The sequence below is a fragment of the Notamacropus eugenii genome, chromosome 1 (assembly GCF_028372415.1).
Source record: "Notamacropus eugenii isolate mMacEug1 chromosome 1, mMacEug1.pri_v2, whole genome shotgun sequence".
In the NCBI taxonomy this organism is placed as follows: domain Eukaryota; kingdom Metazoa; phylum Chordata; class Mammalia; order Diprotodontia; family Macropodidae; genus Notamacropus; species Notamacropus eugenii.
Window position 1 is genome coordinate 465344911 of NC_092872.1, and position 21233 is coordinate 465366143.

Consider the following 21233-nt stretch of genomic DNA (forward strand, 5'->3'; position numbering starts at 1 on the left):
TCTTGTATGCACCAAGCTGCATGGAAATGGGGCAGATGTATAGGGATGGATGATGAATTTCAAGTCGCTGGGCCCGAGTTAGAATTTCTATTCTGCTACTGGTTGTGTGACTTTTTTCCATCCAGAAAATGACAAGGCTGGACTTTGATGACCTCTAAGGTTCCTTTTCACTTTAAAGCTGATCATAAGATTTCTAGATGACCTGACCCCTGCTGCCCTTCATTAATACAGAATTCAGAGTCGAGTATATTTTGACACTTGGGAACAGGTTTGGAAATGCTAAAAATTTTTTTTGAGGAACAAAGTGCCCTTACTGGAGCCATGTTTGCTAACTATACTTGTGCTCACCATCTGTGTGTCCATGCCTAGCAGTCCCCTGTGTGTGCATCAGCTATCATGTGAAGTTCTGACAGTGTGACCATTGGACATTTCATGTGGAGGATTTGGGGCCATGTTAGTGACTGCCTGGTCATAAGTCTGCTTTGTGGTTGTGCAGCATCCTGTATGCAGACATTGTGGGCTTTACCCGTCTGGCCAGTGACTGTTCGCCAAAGGAGCTTGTGGTGATGCTGAATGAGCTCTTTGGGAAGTTCGACCAGATCGCCAAGGTAAGTCACCCTCCCAGGGCTGCTGGGTAGGGCATAGATTGAGCCTATACTTTCAGTGCCCTCTCCTGCTCTACCTAGGCTGAGCTTTAAGAAGAGGCTATTCTGGGGTAGGGAAAAGAACCTTTGGAGTAGGGCTCAGGAGGCTGGGTTCTAGTCCTGTTTGGGCCCCCTAATTAGCTCCATAGTTTCAGTAGGTTACTTACTTTGCAGGAAAATGAGTGTATGAGGATCAAGATTTTGGGGGACTGCTACTATTGTGTTTCTGGCTTGCCAGTGTCCTTGCCAACTCATGCCAGGAACTGTGTGAAGATGGGACTTGATATGTGTGAAGCCATCAAGTAGGTACTTGGGGTACACAGGGTGGAGGGAGGGTGCTGTGACAGCAAAGACATCAATCATCTGGAATTGTCTGGCTTGGTTTTCTCTGAGCCTATTCCAGTTCTGTTCATATTTCAAGACCCAGCCCCAATCCCATCTCTTCTGGGAAGCTTTCCTTGGTTGTCTGTGCTCCCAAGGCTCCTTTTTCCTGTAACACTTGCTCTGTGTACCCAAATACTAGCACTCTGCTACATTTGATTCAGGAGAGACAGACAGCCCAGTGAGATAGGCCATCCATGTCCTATTAATGTCTCATGGGATAGAGAGCTAACTTTGGAGTCACAGAGACCCAAATTCAAGTTCACGTTCCTTTTTTTTTTGACACTATCTACATGACCATGGGTGAATTATTTTATGTCTCAATGTCCTTGACAATTCTCTAACACTCTTAAGTTGCAGAGGAAGAGTTGACCCTTCATAGTGAAGGGAGTTGCCCCAAACTCTTTATTTCTACTCTCTTCTGTTCTTCCTTAGTTGCATTGTGTATCAATTTTGTCTAATCTACAATTCTTTGAGCTCCCAAAGGGTACAGACTGTGTCTTCTCTTTTCTCTGCAATAGTGCCTATTCCTGGGTGGGCAGTATAAGAGTTTCTAAAAAAAAATAAAGCTTATTCATGGGGTAGCTGAATTTCTTAGTTGGATATCATCTAGGATGAAAGAAGATCCTGAGTGATTTGAAGCTAAGGGGACTATGAGATTGTTTGGAGCCTTGCTATTTTCCAGGAGGTCCTGACATTTCCCTGTTTTCCCCAGGCAAGTGAGGGAAGCCACAGGTGTAGACATCAACATGAGAGTGGGCATCCACTCTGGAAATGTGCTCTGTGGGGTCATTGGCCTTCGAAAGTGGCAGTATGATGTATGGTCCCATGATGTCTCCTTGGCCAACCGGATGGAGTCAGCTGGGGTCCCTGGGTAAGAATCATTCATAGGGTAAAAGGGGTGAGGGGTTTAGCCTTCACTTCCCCCTCATTCTCATAGTTTTGTTATCTGGGTCCTCAGCTCCTGGATATTTTGCTTGGCTGCCAGCTCATTTTCTTTTGCCCTGGATTTGAAAATACAGTTCAATGATGAGAGCTCTGACAGAAGTGCCATTGGCCAATGTCAGCCTTTTCTTCTTCCCTCTTTAAAATGGGAGGTTTGGGTCAAGAAATCTCTGATACTCTTTCCATTACTGACATGGTATATGATTCCATGATTCTAAGTCAGCCCACTAAGAGGGCTCCTGTTGCTAGGAGTATGGACAGCGGATGAATAATTTTCCTCTTTGGTAGCATTGGAGATCTTTTCACAACCTGACCTCAGTTTCTCCCATTTGTAAAGCAAAAGGATTGGACTAAATAATTTCTAAGGTCCTTTCCAGTTTTGGCATTGTGTGATCCTGTAGCCATCAAATTAGGATGGCATAGGGTAAGATCCTCTCTAGAGGCAGGAGAATGAATGAGACCTTGTGGTAGTTTAGTTCTCCTCTTCACCCACCCCCCATCCTCTCTCTTCTCTTCTCCCTCCCTCCCTCCCTCCTTCCCTCCTTCCCTCCCCTCAACTCTTACTATAATCCATCAAGGCCCACTTTTTCCTTCCAAATAAAGCATGTGCGTGGTAAGGGTAGGGAGGTGGGCTCATGAATCCGAACACCTGTAGCTTCCCTGGCACCAGAGAAACTCAGAATGACTAAATTAGGTTAAGAGACCCTTCTTGGAGGATTCTGAGGACATGAGGTTTGAATTTCTTTTTATCCACATTCTTCTTTGCAGCCGGGTGCACATCACTGAAGCCACATTAAACCATCTGGACAGAGCATATGAAGTGGAGGAGGGGAATGGACAGCAGAGAGACCCATACTTGAAGGAGATGAACATTCAGACCTACCTGGTCATAGACCCTCGGGTATGTTCAATGTCTTTTTCTGCTCTTAGGGAGTCTGTGGTGTATGTGTGTGGGCGAATGTATGGTTCCACCAGGACTGTATTGGTGTTGGGGGTGTGTGTGCATGTGTGTGTGTCCTGTTGTTGTATAGCAGCGTCTACCTCAAAGTGCTTCTGGCCATTTCCAGAACCTGGGGTATCTCCCATCTCTCTTCCCTGCTTCTTTTACTGGCTTGCCTGGTCTTGGAAATTTGTGAATCACAATCGCACAGTTCAACAGACACACCATTTCTTAAATACCTGCTGTGGGCAGAGCACCAGGCTGGGTGCTGGTGGTGATCCAGAACTCGAAAGGGAGAATCTGTAACTGGTTGGAGTTTAATAGGAGGATAAAACTCAACCATGGATAACTGTGAATACACATCACGTGAAAAGTGCATAAGAGAGACACAGACGGAAGTACCAATAGAAGGAAAGGGGGTGGAATGTAAGGGGGAGCAGGGAGGAAGTTTCCTGCCTTTGGGGCTCTTTGAAAAGGCCAGTGCGGGGGAAGGAATCAGAGCAGCAAAAAATGCTGTTAGGGTTGGAAGACGTGTGTGTGTGTGTGTGTGTGAGAGAGAGAGAGAGAAGAGAGGAGAGAGAGAGAGAGAGAGAGAGAGAGAGAGAGAGAGAGAGAGAGAGAGAGAGAGAGAGAAAGCATGTATGTGAGAGTATATGTGTATTGAGTATGAGAGAATATGCTTGTGTGTATGAGATACAGTATGCATATGAGTCTGTATGTATATGAGAGAGAGACAAGGTACAGGAGGGAGAGTTTGTCCATTTGTCTTAGACTGCAGAGAGCTCCTATTCTACTAGGCTTTTGACAGGCAAGGGTATAGCCCTCCTAGATAGTTCTGTTCTAAAGCAAGGGGAGATGTGTTCCAGTAATTGGTGGGCAGACAGATCTCTTTACCATCTGCCTTGGTCTGTTTTGGTTTTCCCTCCTGTTCCTCCCCTTCCCCTTGTCTCTTTCTCTTGTGTAGTAAGATGAACCTTAGATTCCTCAGTGGAGTCTTTTCTTTTAAACAAATCTCTGCTAGACTTATGAGCAGGAAATGAAGTTTCCAGCCCAACTCCTATTTCATCTGTTGTTTTCCAGTAATGTTTTCTCATGCAACTTATAGGAGCCACAGATCTGGCACTGGGTGGGACTCTAGCAAGTGATGAGTCAAACACCCTAATTTACTCATTTGCTGAGCCTGGGTTAGAGAAAGGACTTTGCTTAAGGTCATATAGGTAGTAGGGATCCAAGTTGGGATTTGAACCCAAGTTGGCTGAATTTGACCCCAGCACTTCTTTTTGAGAGGAATGGATCTGTCTCTGCACAATTCAGATTTTTTTTTATAACAGTTTACTTTCTCCAATCCATTGTCTAGCCATTGAATATTTTTCTTTTTTGACCAGTAAAACCATTGACGAATGCTTGCTCAAAGGTTCTTTATGCTTTCAGAGTTGAATGAGAGCACAGAGATGAAGACCCTTCTCCCCCATTTGATAAATGAGAAACCAGAGGTCCAAGGAAAGTGACTTGTCACAGAATCCCACAGGTAGCAAGTCAAGATTTGAATCCAAGTCTCTTGACTCCAAATTCAGTGCTCTTTCCATTAAGCCATCCAACAGCTACTGTATATCTATCGTGTTTGGCACAGACCCTGCTCAGAGTGTGGCTAAGGAGATAAAGTGGACATACATGGAAGAGCAGCATGAAATATAGGATAATATGTAATTCAGGGCTGAGTTATACAGTAGGGGTTCCATAGGAGTGATATAGGTGTATGTAGCTAGAGTAGATGAGACTTAAGCTAGGCATGTAGGAGACTGTCACTTCCTGGGTTCTATCTACATCTCAATATGCCTCCATTTATCTCAGGTCATTCCCTCCAACCCCTAATTCCCTACATGAAATGATTTTAATTAAATATATAGGGACTCTTGATAGAGTGGAAAGACCACTGAATTTGGAGTTAGAGGAAGTGGGTTCAAATCCCTCTGCTACTTTATTGCTTGCATGACCTTAAATTCTCTGGGCCTCAGTTTCTCACCAGCAAAATAGGGGATTGGACTCCGAGGGTCCATTCCAGTTCTAAATATGTGGTCCTATTGTGTCTATGTGTGATGGACTCTCTCTAGCACCAGAAGTGCTGGCTGGGTGGAGAGTATGCACTGAGAGACACAGAGCTGTCCCAGGGGCTGAGGTTCTGAAGATGATTGACTGACCTGGCTCATTGGTGTTGGCTTCCTTCATGACCAGAGTTCCGCCTTTGTTCTGGGGAATCATGAGACTGGCAGTAGTTTCGATTCTGAGCCATATTTTTTGGCTGTTGCTCTTAAATTTCCATTTGAAACAGTTCTTCCTTCAAATTATCTGCCCCCATGTCCCTATGCAAGTGTCATTTGTCTCAAGGACTTTGCTCTTGCAAAGGGCTGGGGTCAGGATGTCACGTTTTAACTAGTGAGTCCTCATAGTTAGGCAAGGGAAGATTATCTTCTCAGACACGGAGGTCAGGCATATGACCCTGATACCAAGGCGTAGAGGACAGAGTTTGGAAAGAACCTAGATTTTTCTGCTTTCAAGTCCTATCCTTATCTTTCTTCTTCTTGCAACAGCCCTGCTCTGGGTCCTTCTCACATGGTTTGGGGTTGAGGGCTTTTCCCCTACCCACCACATGCCTGGACAAACAGAATTATTTTCCACACAGGAGGCCAACAAGTCTGTATGTGGCTTTGGTGAATCATTCTTGGGACTCTGACAAGAATGTCGTCAATCTGTTTTTAAGCTTGCTCTCTCTCTCTACCCCAGCGGCACATCAAGGTCTACTTTAAAGACCCAGCCGTTAAGTGTTTAGATGAATTGAGTGCATCAAAACAAGACAGTCCAGTTTCTCATTTCTAGATGCCTGGGACTGTAGCCAAAGATCTGTGGGCTCAGCTGGTCTTAGTTACCACTACTGCGAAATGGGGATACAGACCTCTGTGTCTTATCCTGAAGGCACTATCTGCTTTCTTCTCCCCCAACTAGTGATAGAAATCTCTGAATGTTACAGCTGGAAGGACCGTTAGAGATGGTTTAGACTAACCTCTCATTTTTAATAGGAGGAAACTGAGGCCTGGAGAGGGGAAATTATTTGCCTAAGGTCATAGTCAGTAAATGGAAAAATGAAGACTAGAAGCCAGGTGTTCTGACTCCCGAGCCGTTGTTCTTTCCAGCATCAGGCTATTATCCTAAGTAGCTACTATCTTGAGCTTTATTTTATCATATTTTAAAGGTTTTGTTGATGATTATTTTTTTTAAATTTATTTATTTATTTCACTTTTAACATTCATTTTCACAGAATTTTTGGGCTCCAAATTTTCTCCCCCCTTGTCCCCTCCCCCCACCCCAAAACACCGAGCATTCCAATTGCCCCCATCACCACTCCGCTCTCTCCTCCATCATTCCTCTCTGCCCTTGTCTCCATCCTCTCCTCTGTCCTGTTGGGCCAAATAACTTTCTATATCCCTTTACCTGTATTTCTTATTTCCTAGCGGCAAGAACAGTACTTGACAGTTATTCCTAAAACTTTGAGTTCCAACTTCTTTTCCTCCCTCCCTCCCCACCTCCTCCCTTTAGAAGGCAAGCAATTCAATATAGGCCAAATTTGTGTAGTTTTACAAATGACTTCCATAATAGTCGTGTTGTATAAGACTAACTATATTTCCCTCCATCCTATCCTGCTTCCAATTACTTCTATTCTCTCTTTTGATCCTGTCCCTCCCTGTGAGTGTCGACCTCAAATTGTACCCTCCTCCCCATGTCCTCCCTTCCATCGTCCCCCCCACCCTGTTTATCCCCTTGTCCCCCACCTTCCTGTATTGTAAGATAGGTTTTCATACCAAAATGAGTGTGCATTTTATTCCTTCCTTTAGTGGAATGTGATGAGAGTAAACTTAATGTTTTTCTCTCACCTCCCCTCTTTTTCCCCAAACTAAAAAAATCTTTTGCTTGCCTCTTTTATGAGAGATAATTTGCCCCATTCCATTTCTCCCTTTCTCCTCCCATATATTTCTCTCTCACTGCTTGATTTCATTTTTTTTTAAGATATGATCCCATCCTATTCAATTCACTCTGCGCACTCTGTCTCTATGAGTGTGTGCATGTGCATGTGTGTGTGTGTAATCCCACCAAGTACCCAGATACTGAATAGTTTCAAGAGTTACTAATATTGTCTTTCCATGTAGGGATGTAAGTAGTTCAACTTTTATAAGTCCCTTATGACTTCTCTTTGCTGTTTACCTTTTCATGCTTCTCTTCATTCTTGTGTTTGAAAGTCAAATTTTCTTTTTAGCTCTGGTCTTTTCATCAAGAATGCTTGAAAGTCCTCTATTTCATTGAAAGATCAATTTTTCCCCTGAAGTATTATACTCAGTTTTGCTGGGTAGGTGATACTTGGTTTTAGTCCTAGTTCCTTTGACTTCTGGAATATCCTATTCCATGCCCTTCGATCCCTTAATGTAGAAGCTGCTAGATCTTGTGTTATCCTGATTGTATTTCCACAGTACTTGAATTGTTTCTTTCTAGCTGCTTGCAATATTTTCTCCTTGACCTGGGAGTTCTGGAATTTGGCCACAATATTCCTAGGAGTTTCTCTTTTTGGATCTTTTTCAGGTGGTGATCGGTGGATTCTTTCAATATTTATTTTGCCCTCTGGTTCTAGAATCTCAGGGCAGTTTTCCTTGATAATTTCATGAAAGATTATTTTTAACCATAGTAATTTTTAGATGTACCTTTCCTTGTCACAAAGCAAAGGAACTGACAAAATAATATTGTTTGACAGTGTATTCATTGTTCTATACCTTTATTCTCCCATGTCTCTACTAAGAGGAGGGAAATGTGTTTCATTATCTTTTTCCAAGACATTGCCAAGATTGTTTATAACAATTAATCAGTTTGTTTGCCTTTCCATATTGTGTGTGTGTGTATACATATATAAATTATAGATGTATGATGTATATAATTGTGTCATTGTTTAGTCATTTTTCAGTCATATCCAACTCTTCATGATCTCATTTGGGGTTTTCTTGGCCAAGATACTAGAGTGGTTTGTCACTTCCTTCTCCAGCTCCTTTATAGATGAGGAAACAGAGGCAAACAAGGTTAAGTGACTTCTCCAGGATCACACAGCTAGTAAATGTCTGAAGCTAGATTAGAATTCAGGGAGAGGAGTCTTCCTGACTCCAGGTCTGGCACTCTCTCCATCCACTGGGTCATCTCTTTGCCCCTATGTAATTATATAATATATATTAAATGTACAAATAATTTCATATATGAAAATAATCTGGAATGCATTGTATGTAAGTATATATTTGTGTGTGTATACTCATGCACACACACACACACACACACACACACACACATACATACATACTGTTCTCCAGGTTCTCATTACTACTTCCTGCATCATGTAGTTCTTGTAGATCTTCCAAATGTGTGTGAATTTCTCATAGTTGTTTCTTATGGAGCACTAATATTCTGTTATATTCCTGTGCCACAATGTGTTAAGCCATTCTGCAGTTAGTAAGCAATTACATTGTTTCCAAGTTTTTCTACCACAAAGAATAGGGCTTGATCTGATGCAGTAATACCCAACTAGTTGAGCCTTACTTGACCTATAGTGTTGTAATGAAGTGTTGAAGAATCAGGAAGTGTAGGGTTGAGTTACTTCCCCTGTATGAATATCAGCTTCTTTATCTGTAAAATGGAACCAAGAACCCCATTCCAATCTCTCCTCCAACTCAGTTGCTGAAGTGACTTTCCTAAAGCATAGTGACCCTGTCACTCCCTACTCAGTAAATGCCAACATCTCCGTTACCTCCAAGATCAAATATAAAATGCACTAGGCATTTAAAGTCTTTCACAACCTGGCCCTTTCCAGTTTTCTTTTTCACATTATTTCTTTCCATGTACTATATGATCCAGCTTCTGTCCTACTTGTTGTTCCTCAAACAGGACAGGGCATCTTTCTGCTTCCGCACCTATTTCTGGTGGTCCCCTAGGCCTAGAACGCTTTTCTTCCTCACCTTTCCCTTATGGCTCCTCTTGCTTCCTTCTCAAATTCCATCTTCTGAAGGAAGAAGCCCTTCTAGGACCTCCCTACAACTACCTCCTTCCTTCTGAGATTACCTTTCAATTTACATTGTATATATCTTGTATGTACATAGTTTTTTGCATGTTTCTTTCCCCACTCCCATCTGAATGTGAGCTTCTTGAATGTGAGCTTTCTTTGAATCCCTAGCCCTTAGTATAGTAACTGGCTCACAATAAGAGACCAGTAAGTGCTGAATTACTGTTTAAGAATATTTGCACTATGACTCAGAAAATAGTTAGGAGTGGAGACTAAAAGCCCTCTACAACAAATTATTTTTTCCATCAATGCCGATAGAATCCCCACATTTGGAGTAAGATATCGTAGTCCCTCATGTGAGGAAATAAAAATGGTAATAAGGAAAATAAAGATTGAAAGAGCAAGTGGAACAGATCAAGAGTACCCAGAAAAGACCCATGCTGGAGGAAATACAATTTTGATGTTGCTGAAGATAGCTGGGAAAAAAAGGATAGCAAATGTTTTTGAAAAATCATGGCTATTATCTTCTCAAAAAGATGGTTGGTAAGATTGTCAGTAACTGCCCACTCATATGCCTTCTTTTTCACTACAAAAATATCTTTAGGAGAACCATTTTCAACCTGAACTGAGTATATTTGATGAAAATATCAGAAGGGGCACGCATGCTTTTATTAAACAATGTCCTATAGTGACTCACTTCCCTATGGTCACACAATTGACTGAATGGTGTGGTGCAGAGAATACAAGACAGCATGGTACTTATTGTTTTACTTAACTTCAGAGTTGGAAGAGATTTCAAAGATCATTTGGTCTTTACTCACGAACACAGGTCCTGTTTACAATGTACTCAAAAAGTGGTCGTCCAGCTTTTGCTTTAAGACCTTTGCTGGCAGGGAAACCACCATCTCCCAAGGCACATCCCACTGCTTTTGAATGGCTCTGCTTCTTAGAAAGTTCCTAATTACCGTAAGCTTAAATTTGCCTCTTTTCAACTTTGCTCTAAATTCTGACTTCTGGTGCCAAACTAAACAATTCTAATTCCTCTTTGAATGGCAACTTTTCGGAACTTGGAGACAGCTCTCATGTCTTCCCCCTCATCTCCACCCTCAAGTGTTCTCAATGCTAAACATTCCTTTTTCCTTCATCTGATCTTCAGATGGTATGATCTTCAGTCCTCTCACTCTAATGGTTACACTCCAGGTTGTCAGTCTCCTTCCTAAAACTTGCCAACATTGAATGTAATACCTCACATATTTTCTGATCACAGCAGAGTGCAGAGGAACTGTCACCTTCCAAGTGACAGTCACTATGCTTATTTTAATGCAATCAAAGATTACCTTAGTTCTCTTGGCTGCAGTATCATACTGTTGACTCACATTAAGCTAGCAGTCCACTAAAACTTTCAGTATTTTCTTTTCAGACAAATTTCTGCCCAACCCTACCTTCCTTATTTTGTGCTTGTGAAGCTTATTTGAACCTAAACTTAAAACTTTACATTTATCCAGTTCAGTTTATTCAGATTTGGCCCAATGACCTAGCCTAATACTTCAATTTTCCCTTCAAACTTTGTCATCTGTATATGTGCTATGCTATCTGTGCCCTTATCCAAGTCATTAATAAAAAGGCTAAGTAGTACAAGTCTTAGGATAGACATTACACTAGGAATGTTTTTCTCTGTTGACATTGAATCATTAATGATTACTCTTTGAGGCTGTCTGTTTAACCAGTTTCAAATGGATCTAACTATATTGTTGTGTTAAATTTATCTAGGTCTGAGAAGGGGCAAATTGAAATTTTCCACTATTATAATTTCACTTACTATTTCTCCCTGTAATTCATTTAGTTTTTCCTATAAGAATTTAAGTGCTATATACCATTTGGTGCATATATGTTTAGTATTGATAACAATTCATTGTCTGTGGTCCCTTTTACCAAAATGTAGCTTCCTTGTTTATCTCTTTTAATTAGGATGATTTTTGCTCTTGTCTTAAGATTTTGATTAATGATTTCTGTTCCTGCCTTTTTTTAAAACTTTAGTTGAAGCATGGAAGATTATGCTTCGACCCCCTTCCCTTTTTAATTTTAACTCTGTGTGTATCTTTTTTTGTAAACAACATACTGTTAAATTGTGGTTTCTAATCCATTCTGTTCTCTTGCATCTTATGAGTGAATTCATCGTATTCACATTCACAGTAATGATTGCTGTATATTTTCTTCCATGCTATTTTCTTATTCCTTTCCTTTTTTCTTCCATCTTCTCTCTAAGAATCTGTTTGGCTAAAGCCTTCCTTATTCTACTCTATTTCATTTCCTCCCTTTTCTTAACTCCTTTTTTTTTTCCTATTTCCCCATAGGGTGAAATGTGTTTCTGTTCCTGACTGTGTATGTAAATATATTTCCCCCCCTTTAACCAGTTCATAACAGTGAGATTCATATTTTTCCTGCTCCTCTCCTACTGTTGCCTCCATATATAAACTTTACCTTGTTCAGTTCATTTATGTGAAATTATTTTTCCCATTCCTCTCCCTTTCCCCTCTCTCAGTGTGTTCTTCTTCTTTACTGTTTCCATTCTTCTTTTGTCATCATCAAAACATAATAGAATCACTTCTAGGTTTTCTGCCTAATTAGACTCCTTCTGTAATCCCTGATAATGATAGAAATCTAGGGGGTTACATGTATCATTTTCCCACATAAGAATGTGAACAGTTTAACCTTGTTAGTTCCTTATGATTGCCTGTGTTTACCTTCTTATGTTTTTCTTGACTCCCACGTCAGATTTTCTACTCAGCTCTGGTCTTCTCATCAGGAATGCTTGAAAGTCCTCTATTTCATTAAAGACTCATTTTTTTTTCCCTCTGTAGGATTATACTCAGTTTGCTAGGTAGTTTATTTATATAGAAAGCAAAGGTAGGTCCTTTGCTTTCTAGAGCATTATAATGTTATATATATATCATATAATTTAAAGCTCTTTGTTCCTTATAGTAGTGGCTGCTAAATCTTGTGCAATCCTGATTGGTGCTCATTGGTTCTTGAACTCCTTTCTGTATGCTTGAAGTATATTCTTTGATTTAGGGGCTTTGGGAATATTCCTGGAAATTTTATTTTGGGGTTTCAGGAGATACCTCCTGAAACTGAATTCTTTTAGTTTCTGCTTTGCTCTTTGGTTTTCTTTCATGATTTTTTAAAGTATGATGTCAAAGGTCTGTTTTTGTTCATGTCTTTTAGATAGTTTAGTGATTCTTAAACTATCCATCTTTGATTCATTTTCTAGGTCAGTTGGCTTTTTTTTTCATATTTTCTTCTATATTTTTCAGACTTTTGACTTTGTTTTATTGTTTTTTTGATGTCTCATGGAATCGTTAGCTTCCATTTGGCTAATTCTAATTTTCAAGGAGTTATTTTCTTCAGTAAGGTTTTATACTCCTTTTTCCAAGGTGTTTTAATTCCTTTTTTTCCATTTATTTCTTCTCTAGCTCTCACTTCTTTTCCTATTTTTCCTCTACCACTCTCATTTAGTTTTAAAACAATAATAATAACCAAACTCTTTAACTCTTCTAGGAATTCTTATTGGACTTGTGTCTAAGCTGCATTTTTCTTTGGGACTTTGCTTATAGATGGTTTTGAGTCATTGTCTTTTGTTTGTTATCTGGAGCTTCCTTGTAATCATAGTTGCTCTCTATGGTTGGATTCCTTTTTTTGTTTGCTCATTCTTCTAGCCTATTGGACTTGATATTAGTCTGTGCTTCTTGGGGGGACTGTCAGGCTTGAGCTTTTTATTCTTTTATGTCCTTCTGCTGCTTTCACAGGTCAGGATGGGTGCCTTCAGGCTTTCAGTGCTTTGGAAGTGGTATGATCCAGGTTGAAGTCTGCTCACTACCCTATTGGTCTGACCCTCCTAAAAACAGTTTGGGTCTGTTGGCTTGTTGACAAGAGTTTTAGTAGATGGCTGCTGGACTTGGTCACCGTTAGCCTGATGGGAGGTTCTGTAGGTTCAGAGTAACTGAACTGCTGGCTCCTCTTTGGTTTAGGATTCCTGCCTTGGCTATTTTGTCATAGGCTTAGATGCTAGGCTAAAGGCTAGAAACGAGTCACCTCTCTGCTCCTGGGAGCCGCACCTATATTTCTGGAACTTTTTCTTTGCTCAGTATACAGGTAAGGCCAACACTCAACATTGCTTCTCTCTCTGCCCTGAATGTAAGACCTGGAACTGGGTGGTGGGTGACAAAGCTGTCAGGTGGCACCCCACCCTCTGTATCTAACAGTATTTCCAAGATCCCCTGAGATCTCTTTCTACCCTAGTGTTCCTGTCCTGGCACTCTGTCTCTACCGTCTTTCAGTTCCTGGGCACAGAAATGCTCCTTCCAGGAGCACGCTGTGTTCTTCTGTGCAGAGCCCATTCTCACTGTCCACAGACCTCTCTGTCTTTCTCCTTAAGCTGCCTTGGGCTGGATCAATGATGTACTTTTGCTTTCTCTTGACGTTCCTGATCAGAATTGCTATGTTTTCTAGATCATTGAAGAGAAAGTATAATGGGTAGCCAGGCTATATGGCTTCCTATCACGCTGCTACTTTCGATTTTGCCTTAATGAATGACATCACTGTGCCTCACATTTCTGTTGTGTCCAAAAATGGCATGTGAGATTTTGTAAAATGCTTTGTTGAAATCTAGGTAAACTTTAGAGTATGCTTCTGACCTCATAGTTTGGTAACCCTGTCTGAAAAGTAAATCAGGTTATTCTGAAATGCCCTCTTTGCTGAAGCCATGCTGTCCTGTTGGTAATCCCTGATTTCTCTACCCTCCCCCCAAGTATATTCACTGATCAATCCTTTTAATAATATATACTGGCATTTTGTCAAAAATCCGTCAAATTCACTGGCCTAAGGTCTGCAGATACCACTCTATTCCCTTTCCTCCTTTCATTCCCACCTTTCCCCCTTCATCAATTAGACTAGCATTTGATCTTACCCAAGCTTGTGGTACTTCTTCCATTCCCTAGAATCTTTTTTCTTCTTTGTTATTTATTTTTAAAAATAATTATTTGTTTATTTTGAACATTCTTTTAAAATTTTGAGTTCTAAATTCTCTTCTTCCCTTCCAGCCCTCCCTCAGCCCCCGAGAAGGAAAGCAAAATGACATAAATTATACATGTGAAATTATGTAATGTATGTTTCCATATTAACCATGTTGCAATCCCATGCCAAAAAAGGAAGAACAATTATACTTTAATTTGCACTCAGAGTTCATCAGCTCTCTCTCAGATGGATAGCATTCTTTTTTTCCACCATGAGTCCTTTGGAATTGTCTTGCATCATTGTATTGGATCAGTGTAGCAAAGTCTTTCATGGTTGATCATCATTATGACATGGCTGTTACTGTGCACAGCAGTCTTCTGGTTCTTCTCACTTTACTTTGCATGGAGTTCATATAGATTTTGTCATGTTTTTCTGAAACCACCCCTTTTGTCATTTCTTATAGTACAGTAGTACTCCATCACAATAATGCACCACAACTTGTTCAGTTCATCCTCAGTTAATGAGCATCCTCTCAGTTTCCAATTCTTTGCTACCACAACAAGAAAATGCTATAGATATTTTTGTACATTTAGGTCTTTTCCTTTGATTTCTTTGGGTACAGATCTAGTCATGGTATTGCTGGGTTAAAGGGTATATACAATTTTATAACCCTTGGGGCATAGTTCCAAATTATTCTTCAAAATGGTTGGACCATTTTACTACTCACACAACAGTTTATTAGTATACCTATTCCTGTCATCCCATCTAGCATTGTCATTTCTGTTAGGTGTGAGGTGGTACCTCAGCATTGTTTTATTTTGAATTTCTCTAATCAATAGTGATTTAGAACATTTTTTGTATGACTATAGATAGGTTTTATTTCCTCTTCTGAAAATAACCTTTTTATATTACTTGGCAATTTATCATTTGGGGAATGGCTGTTATATCTATAAGTTTGACTCAGTTCCTATGTATTTGAGAAAAGAGGCCTTATTAGAGAAACAGCCTATAAAATTTTATGATATTACTTTATTGTCTATTGTACCATTTAGTAAAATGTAGTTTCCCTGATTATCTTTTTTAATTAGGTGTATTTTTGCTTTTGCTTTGTCTGAAATCATGATTGCTACACCTGCCTTTTTTTACTTCAGCTGAAGCATGATAGATTCTGCCTTGGCACCTTGTTTTAACTCTTTGTGTGTGTATATTTTTCTGTTTCAGGTGTGTCTTTTGTAAACAGCATATTATTGAATTCTGTTTTCCAGTACATTTTGCTATCTGTTTCCATTTTATGGGTGAGCTCATCTCGTTCATTTTCACAGTTTTAATTACTGTGTATTTTTCTTCATCCTGTTTTCTTTTTTTTATCCTTCTCTTTTTATTCTGTCCCTCCTCAAAAGTCTGTTTTGTGAACTCTGAGGTACTACTTCACACGTGTCAGATTGGTCTAATATGACAGAAAAGGAAAATGATAAATGTTGGAGGGAATGTGGGAAAATTGAGACACTAATGCATTGTTAATGGAGTTGTGAACTGATTCAACCATTGTGGAAGGCAATTTGGAACTATGCCCAAAGGGCAATCAAACTGTGCATATCCTTTGATCCAGCAATACCACTACTAGATTTGTATCCCAAAGAGATTAAAAAAGAAGGTGGGGGGAGAGGGGAGACTTACTTGTACAAAAATATTTATAGCAGCTCTCTTTGTGGTGCCAAAGAATTGGAATTTGAGGTATCCATCAATTGGGAATTGGTTGAATAAAATTGTGGTATATGATTGTAATGGAATACTATTGTGCTATAAGAAATGATGAACAGTATGATTTTAGAAAAACCTGGAAAAACTTACATGAACTGATGAAGTGAAGTGAGGAGAACCAGGAGAACATTGTATACTGTAACAGCTATATTGTACAATGATCAACTGTGAATGACCTAGCTATTCTCAGCAATACAATGATCCAAAACAATTCCAAAGGTCTCACAAGGAAAATTGCTGTTCACATTGAGAGAAAGAACTGATGGAGAGTAAATATAGACTAAAAGCATACTCTTTTCACCTCCTTTATTTTTTCGTGGTTTTTTCTTTTGTTATGCTTCTTTTACAGCATAACTAATATGGAATATGTTTTACATGATTACATATACATAACCTATATCAAATTGCTTACTGTCTTAGTGAGGGGGGAAGGGAGGGAGGGAGAAAACTTGGAACTCAAAATTTTCAAATGAATGTTAAAATTTGTCTTTATATGTAATTAGAAAAGAAAGTACCATTAAAAAAGTCTTTTTTGTGTCTGATCACTGTCTGCCTTAATCCATCCTCTCTTTTTCTTATACTCCTCCTTACCTCCCCACCCCCTACATGTCTCATCCTCTTCTCTTCCTATTTCACTATTGGTCAAATTTCTATACCCAATTGAGTGTGTGTATGTGTATTGTTCCCTCTGTGAAGCAGTTCTAGTGAGAGTGAAGTTCAAGCATTGCCCATTAATATCCCTCTGCCATTTTCCCTTACCTGTCTCTTTTATGTGGAAAAAATTTGCCATTTTTCCTCTCTCTTCTCTCTTGTTTTAGTACATCCCTCTTTCTCAATTCTTTCTTTCATTTCTCTTTTCTTTCTTTCTTTCTTTCTTTTCCTTCCTTCCTTCCTTCCTTCCTTCCTTCCTTCCTTCCTTCCTTCCTTCCTTCCTTCCTTCCTTCCTTCCTTCCTTCCTTCCTTCCTTCCTTTCTTTCTTTCTTTCTTTCTTTCTTTCTTTCTTTCTTTCTTTCTTTCTTTCTTTCTTTCTTTCTTTCTTTCTTTCTCTTCCTTCCTTCCTTCCTTTCTTCCTTCCTCCCTTCCTCCCTTCCTCCCTTCCTTCCTTCCTCCCTTCCTCCCTTCCTTCCTTCCTCCCTTCCTCCCTTCCTCCCTCTCTCTTTCTATTTTGGGAGATGATCCCAGCGTAATCAAATCATATTCATGCCCTCTGCATAGTAGAGTCCTTCTAACTGCCCTAATAATGATAAAATTCTTTCCCCCCTACCCCTAATTAATAGTAATTTATTTTTTCCAATTACATGCAAGTATAGTTTTCAGTATTAATCTTTATAAGATTTTGAGTTCTGAATTTTTTCCTTTCTCTCCCTTTCCCCCTTTCCAAGACAGCAAGCAGTCTAATATAGGCTATGCATGTACAATCATTTTAAACATATTTTCACATTAGTCATGTTGTGAAAGAAGAATCAGAACAAAAGGAAAAAATCATGAGAAATAAAAAACAGCAGCAAAAAAGAGAAAAGATTGTGCTTCAATCTGCATTCAGACTCTATAGTTCTTTCTCTGGATGTGGATAGCATTTTTCCATCACAAGTTTTATGGAACTGTCTTAGATCAATGAATTGCTGAGAAGAGCTAAGTCTATCATAGTTGTTGCTATTACTGTGTACAATGTTCTCCTTTCACTCAGCATCAATTCATGTAAATCTTTCCAGGTTTTTCTGAAGTCCATCTGCTTATCATTTCTTAAAATGATAAAAGTCTTAGGAGTTACATGTATCATCCTCCCCTTATAGAAAGTAAACAGTTTCACTTTATTGAGTCCCTTATAATTACTCTTTCATGTTTATTTTATTATTATTCTCTTGAGTCCTGTGTTTGAGTGTCAGATTTTCTGTGCAGCTCTGGTCTTTTCATCAGGAATGCTTGAAAGTCCTCTATTTCATTAAGTATCCATTTCCTCCCTGAAGGATTATACTTGGTTTTTCTGGGTAGGTGATTCTTGGTTGTAATCTTAGCTCTTTTGCCTTTCTTTAACATGGAAGTCACTAAATCTTGTGTGGTCCTGACTGTGTTTTTACACTATTTGACTTATTTCTTTTTGGCTGCTTGCAATAGTTTCTCCTTAACTTAGGAGCTCTGGAATATGGCTGTGATAGTCCTTGGAGTTTTCATTTGGGCTCTCTTTCAGGAGGTGATTGGTGCATTCTTTCAATTTGTATTTTGCCCTCTGGAAATAAGATATTGGGGTAATTTTCTTTTATAATTTCTTGAAATATCATGGTTAGGCTTTTTTTTAATCATGTCTTTTAGGCAGTCAAATAATTCATAAATTATCTCTCCTTGATCTATTTTCCAGGTCACTTTTTTTTCTGCTAAGATATTTCACATTTTCTACTATTTTTTCCATTCTTTTTATTTTATTTTTTTCTTGATGTCTCATGGAGTTCACTTACATTTGCCTACTTGCAATTTTTATGGAAATCACGTTAATTAGTTTGTTTTCAGTTTTCAACAATCACTTCCATAAGTTTTAAATTTTCTCTGCCTTTCCCCCCTCCTTCTCTCCTCTCTACCTCCCACCCTCTCCCTCCCCGAGATAGCAGGTAACCTTATATGGGCTCTACACCTACAGTCTTATTAAACACATTTCAACATTAGTCATGCTGCATAGAAGAATTAAAACAAATGGGAGAAACCATGAAAAAAACTAAAACAAAGCAAAACATTACACAAGAGAAAATAGTCTGCTTCATTCTGCATTCTGATTCCATAGTTCTTTCTCTGGATGTGGATGGCATTTTGCCTCAAGAGTCCTTTGGGAATGTTTTAGGTTCTTGCTTTGCTGTGAAGGGCCAAGTCTATCAGAAACAAGCTCACACACTGTCGCAATTACTGTGTATAATGTTCTCCTAGTTCTGCTCATTTCATCCAACATTAGTTCTTTCCAGGTTTTTATGAAGTCAGTATGTTTGTCATTTCTTATAGCACAATAGCATTCCATTACATTCATATACCACAACTTGTTCAGCCATTCCCCAACTGATGGGCATTCCCTCAATTTCCAGTTCTTGGCCACCATGAAAAGAGTTGCTATAAATACTTTTGTACATGTGGGACTTTTCCCCATTTTTATGATCTCTTTGGGATACACCTCTAGAAGAGGAAATATTTTCTTCAGTGAGATTTTATACCTCTTTTTCCATTTGACCAATTCTGCTTTTTTTTTTAATTTTGTAATGTTTAACAATCACTGCCATACAATTGTGATTTTATCCCCCCCACCTACCCCCCACTACCCCCCTCCCTCCCCACGACTGCATACAATTCTGTATAGATTCTACATATACTTTCCTATTGAGTATATTTTCACTATAGTCATGCTATGTAGTCAGACTAAGATAAATGAAAGAAATCGTATAACAAATCAGAACATGATACACAAACACATACACATACACAGACATGATCTGCTACAATATGTGAGTGACTTCCATATTTCTCTCTCTGAGTGTGGCAGGCATTTTGCCTTGAGATCCTCCATTGGGTTTTTTTTTTTTTTTTGGTAAGAAGTTCTTGTGTTATTACAAAAATCTAAGTCTACCAGAAAAAACTCTCACACACTGTGGTTGTTGCTGTGCATAAAGTTCTCCTGGTTCTGCTCCTTTCACTCAGCATCAGGTCATATAAGTCCTTCCAGGCCTCTCTGAAGTCTTCTTGTTCATCATTTCTTATGGCACAATAGTACTCCATTACATTCATATACCATAATTTATTCAGCCATTCCCCAATTGATGGACATCCCCTTGACTTCCAGTTTTTGGCAACTACATAGAGTGCTGCTATAAATATTTTTGTACATGTGGGACCCTTTCCCATTTTTATGATCTCTTGGGGATATAGTCCTAGTAGCGATATTGCTGGGTCAAAGGGTATGCATATTTTTGTAGCCCTTTGGGCATAGTTCCAAATTGCTCTCCAGAATGGTTGGATGAGCTCGCAGCTCCACCAACAATGAATTAGTGTTCCAACTTTCCCACATCCTCTCCAGCATTTATCATTTTCTTGTTCTGTCATGTTTGCCAATCTTATAGGTGTGATGTGGTACCTCAGAGTTGTTTTGATTTGCATCTCTCTAACCAATAGTGATTTAGAGCATTTTTTCATATGATTATAGATAGCCTTAACCTCTTCCTCTGAAAATTGCCTGTTCATATCCTTTGACCATTTATCAATTGGGAAACCAATTCTGCTTTTTAAGGAATTCTTTTCTTTATGAAATTTTTGTGCCTCTTTTACTATTGGCTCAATTCTCTTTTTTAAGGTGTTGTTTTATTCAGTATTTTTTTTGTGCCTCTTTTACCAAGCTATTAATTCTTGTTTCATAATTTTCTTGCCTCTCTCATTTTTTTTCCTCCAATTTTCCCCTTCCCACTCTTATCTTTTTCTTTAACTTTTCCAGGAATTCTTGTTGGGTTTGGATCTAATTAGCATTTTCTTTGAGGCTTTGCTTGTAGCTATTTTCACAATGTTATCTTTTCTGAGTTTGCCTTGGTCTTCTTGCCACCATAGTAGCTTTTTACAATCAAGTTCTTTTTTGTTGTTTGCTCATTTTCCAGCCTATTTCTTGACTTTGAACTGTATGTTAAAGTTGAGCTCTACTCACCTGGTGTTGGGGTGGCACTGTGCCAAGCTTTAGGCTTTTTTTGTGCTGCTGTTTTCAGAACTAGTTCTAGGGATCTAGAAGTTTTTGGTGTGGTCCTGGGAGAGGTATAGTCACTGCTCTCCTGGTCTGCACTCTGGCCTTTTCCCAGGAAGGGCCCCTGCTTCTCTGTAGCCATAAGTGCTAATGCTCCTGTCTCCCTTGTAGTTGTGACCAGGCTCCCTAGTCCCTTGTGATTGATCACAAGTGCTCCTCTCCACCCTGGAACTGTGACCCAGAACTGTGTATGGGCAGTATAGTTGCCAATCAGCGCCAGCAAAGTAATCTCTTTCTGACAATTGTCTCATTCCCTTACCATCTCTGGGCCGAGAACTCCTGATGCTACTGCTGCCATTGTCACAGCCACCTCCAAGGCCTGCCCTGGTTCTTACCACTGCATGTATTCTGGGCCAGCCCCAACCCCAATGTCACAGACTCCTCCTGCTGACATCCTAAGTTGTCTTAGGCTGGAAAAATGTCTCACTCTGACCTTTGGTTGACTCTTCTTCTCCCAAATTTAATTTGAGGAGTAATTTTAACATTGTTTGAAGGGGAATGTTGAGACAGTTCAGATAGCTACCTATACTCTGTCATCTCTCCAGAGTCTTTCAAAGATCAATAATTGACCCAGCAGTCACATCTGCCAGTTGTTTCATGACTGTAACAAGAGAGAGAGAGAGCTGTGTATAATCCTCTGTTTTTTAATATAAATGAGATGTGGAGGGAGATATGTTTGTCAGAAGTGTTTGTCACTAGCATGGAGCTAAA

General features: G+C 39.5%; 1 protein-coding gene across 1 annotated transcript in view; it reads left to right on the forward strand.

Moving 5' to 3' along the window:
* ADCY7 (adenylate cyclase 7) overlaps positions 1-21233 on the forward strand; it is an 87124-nt gene that overhangs the window by 39765 nt on the left and 26126 nt on the right. The window contains exons 7-10 of the mRNA XM_072632175.1: positions 497-608; positions 819-946; positions 1741-1899; positions 2739-2871. Of these exons, the coding sequence (XP_072488276.1) occupies positions 497-608; positions 819-946; positions 1741-1899; positions 2739-2871 (532 nt within the window). The remainder of the gene's footprint in view (positions 1-496; positions 609-818; positions 947-1740; positions 1900-2738; positions 2872-21233) is intronic.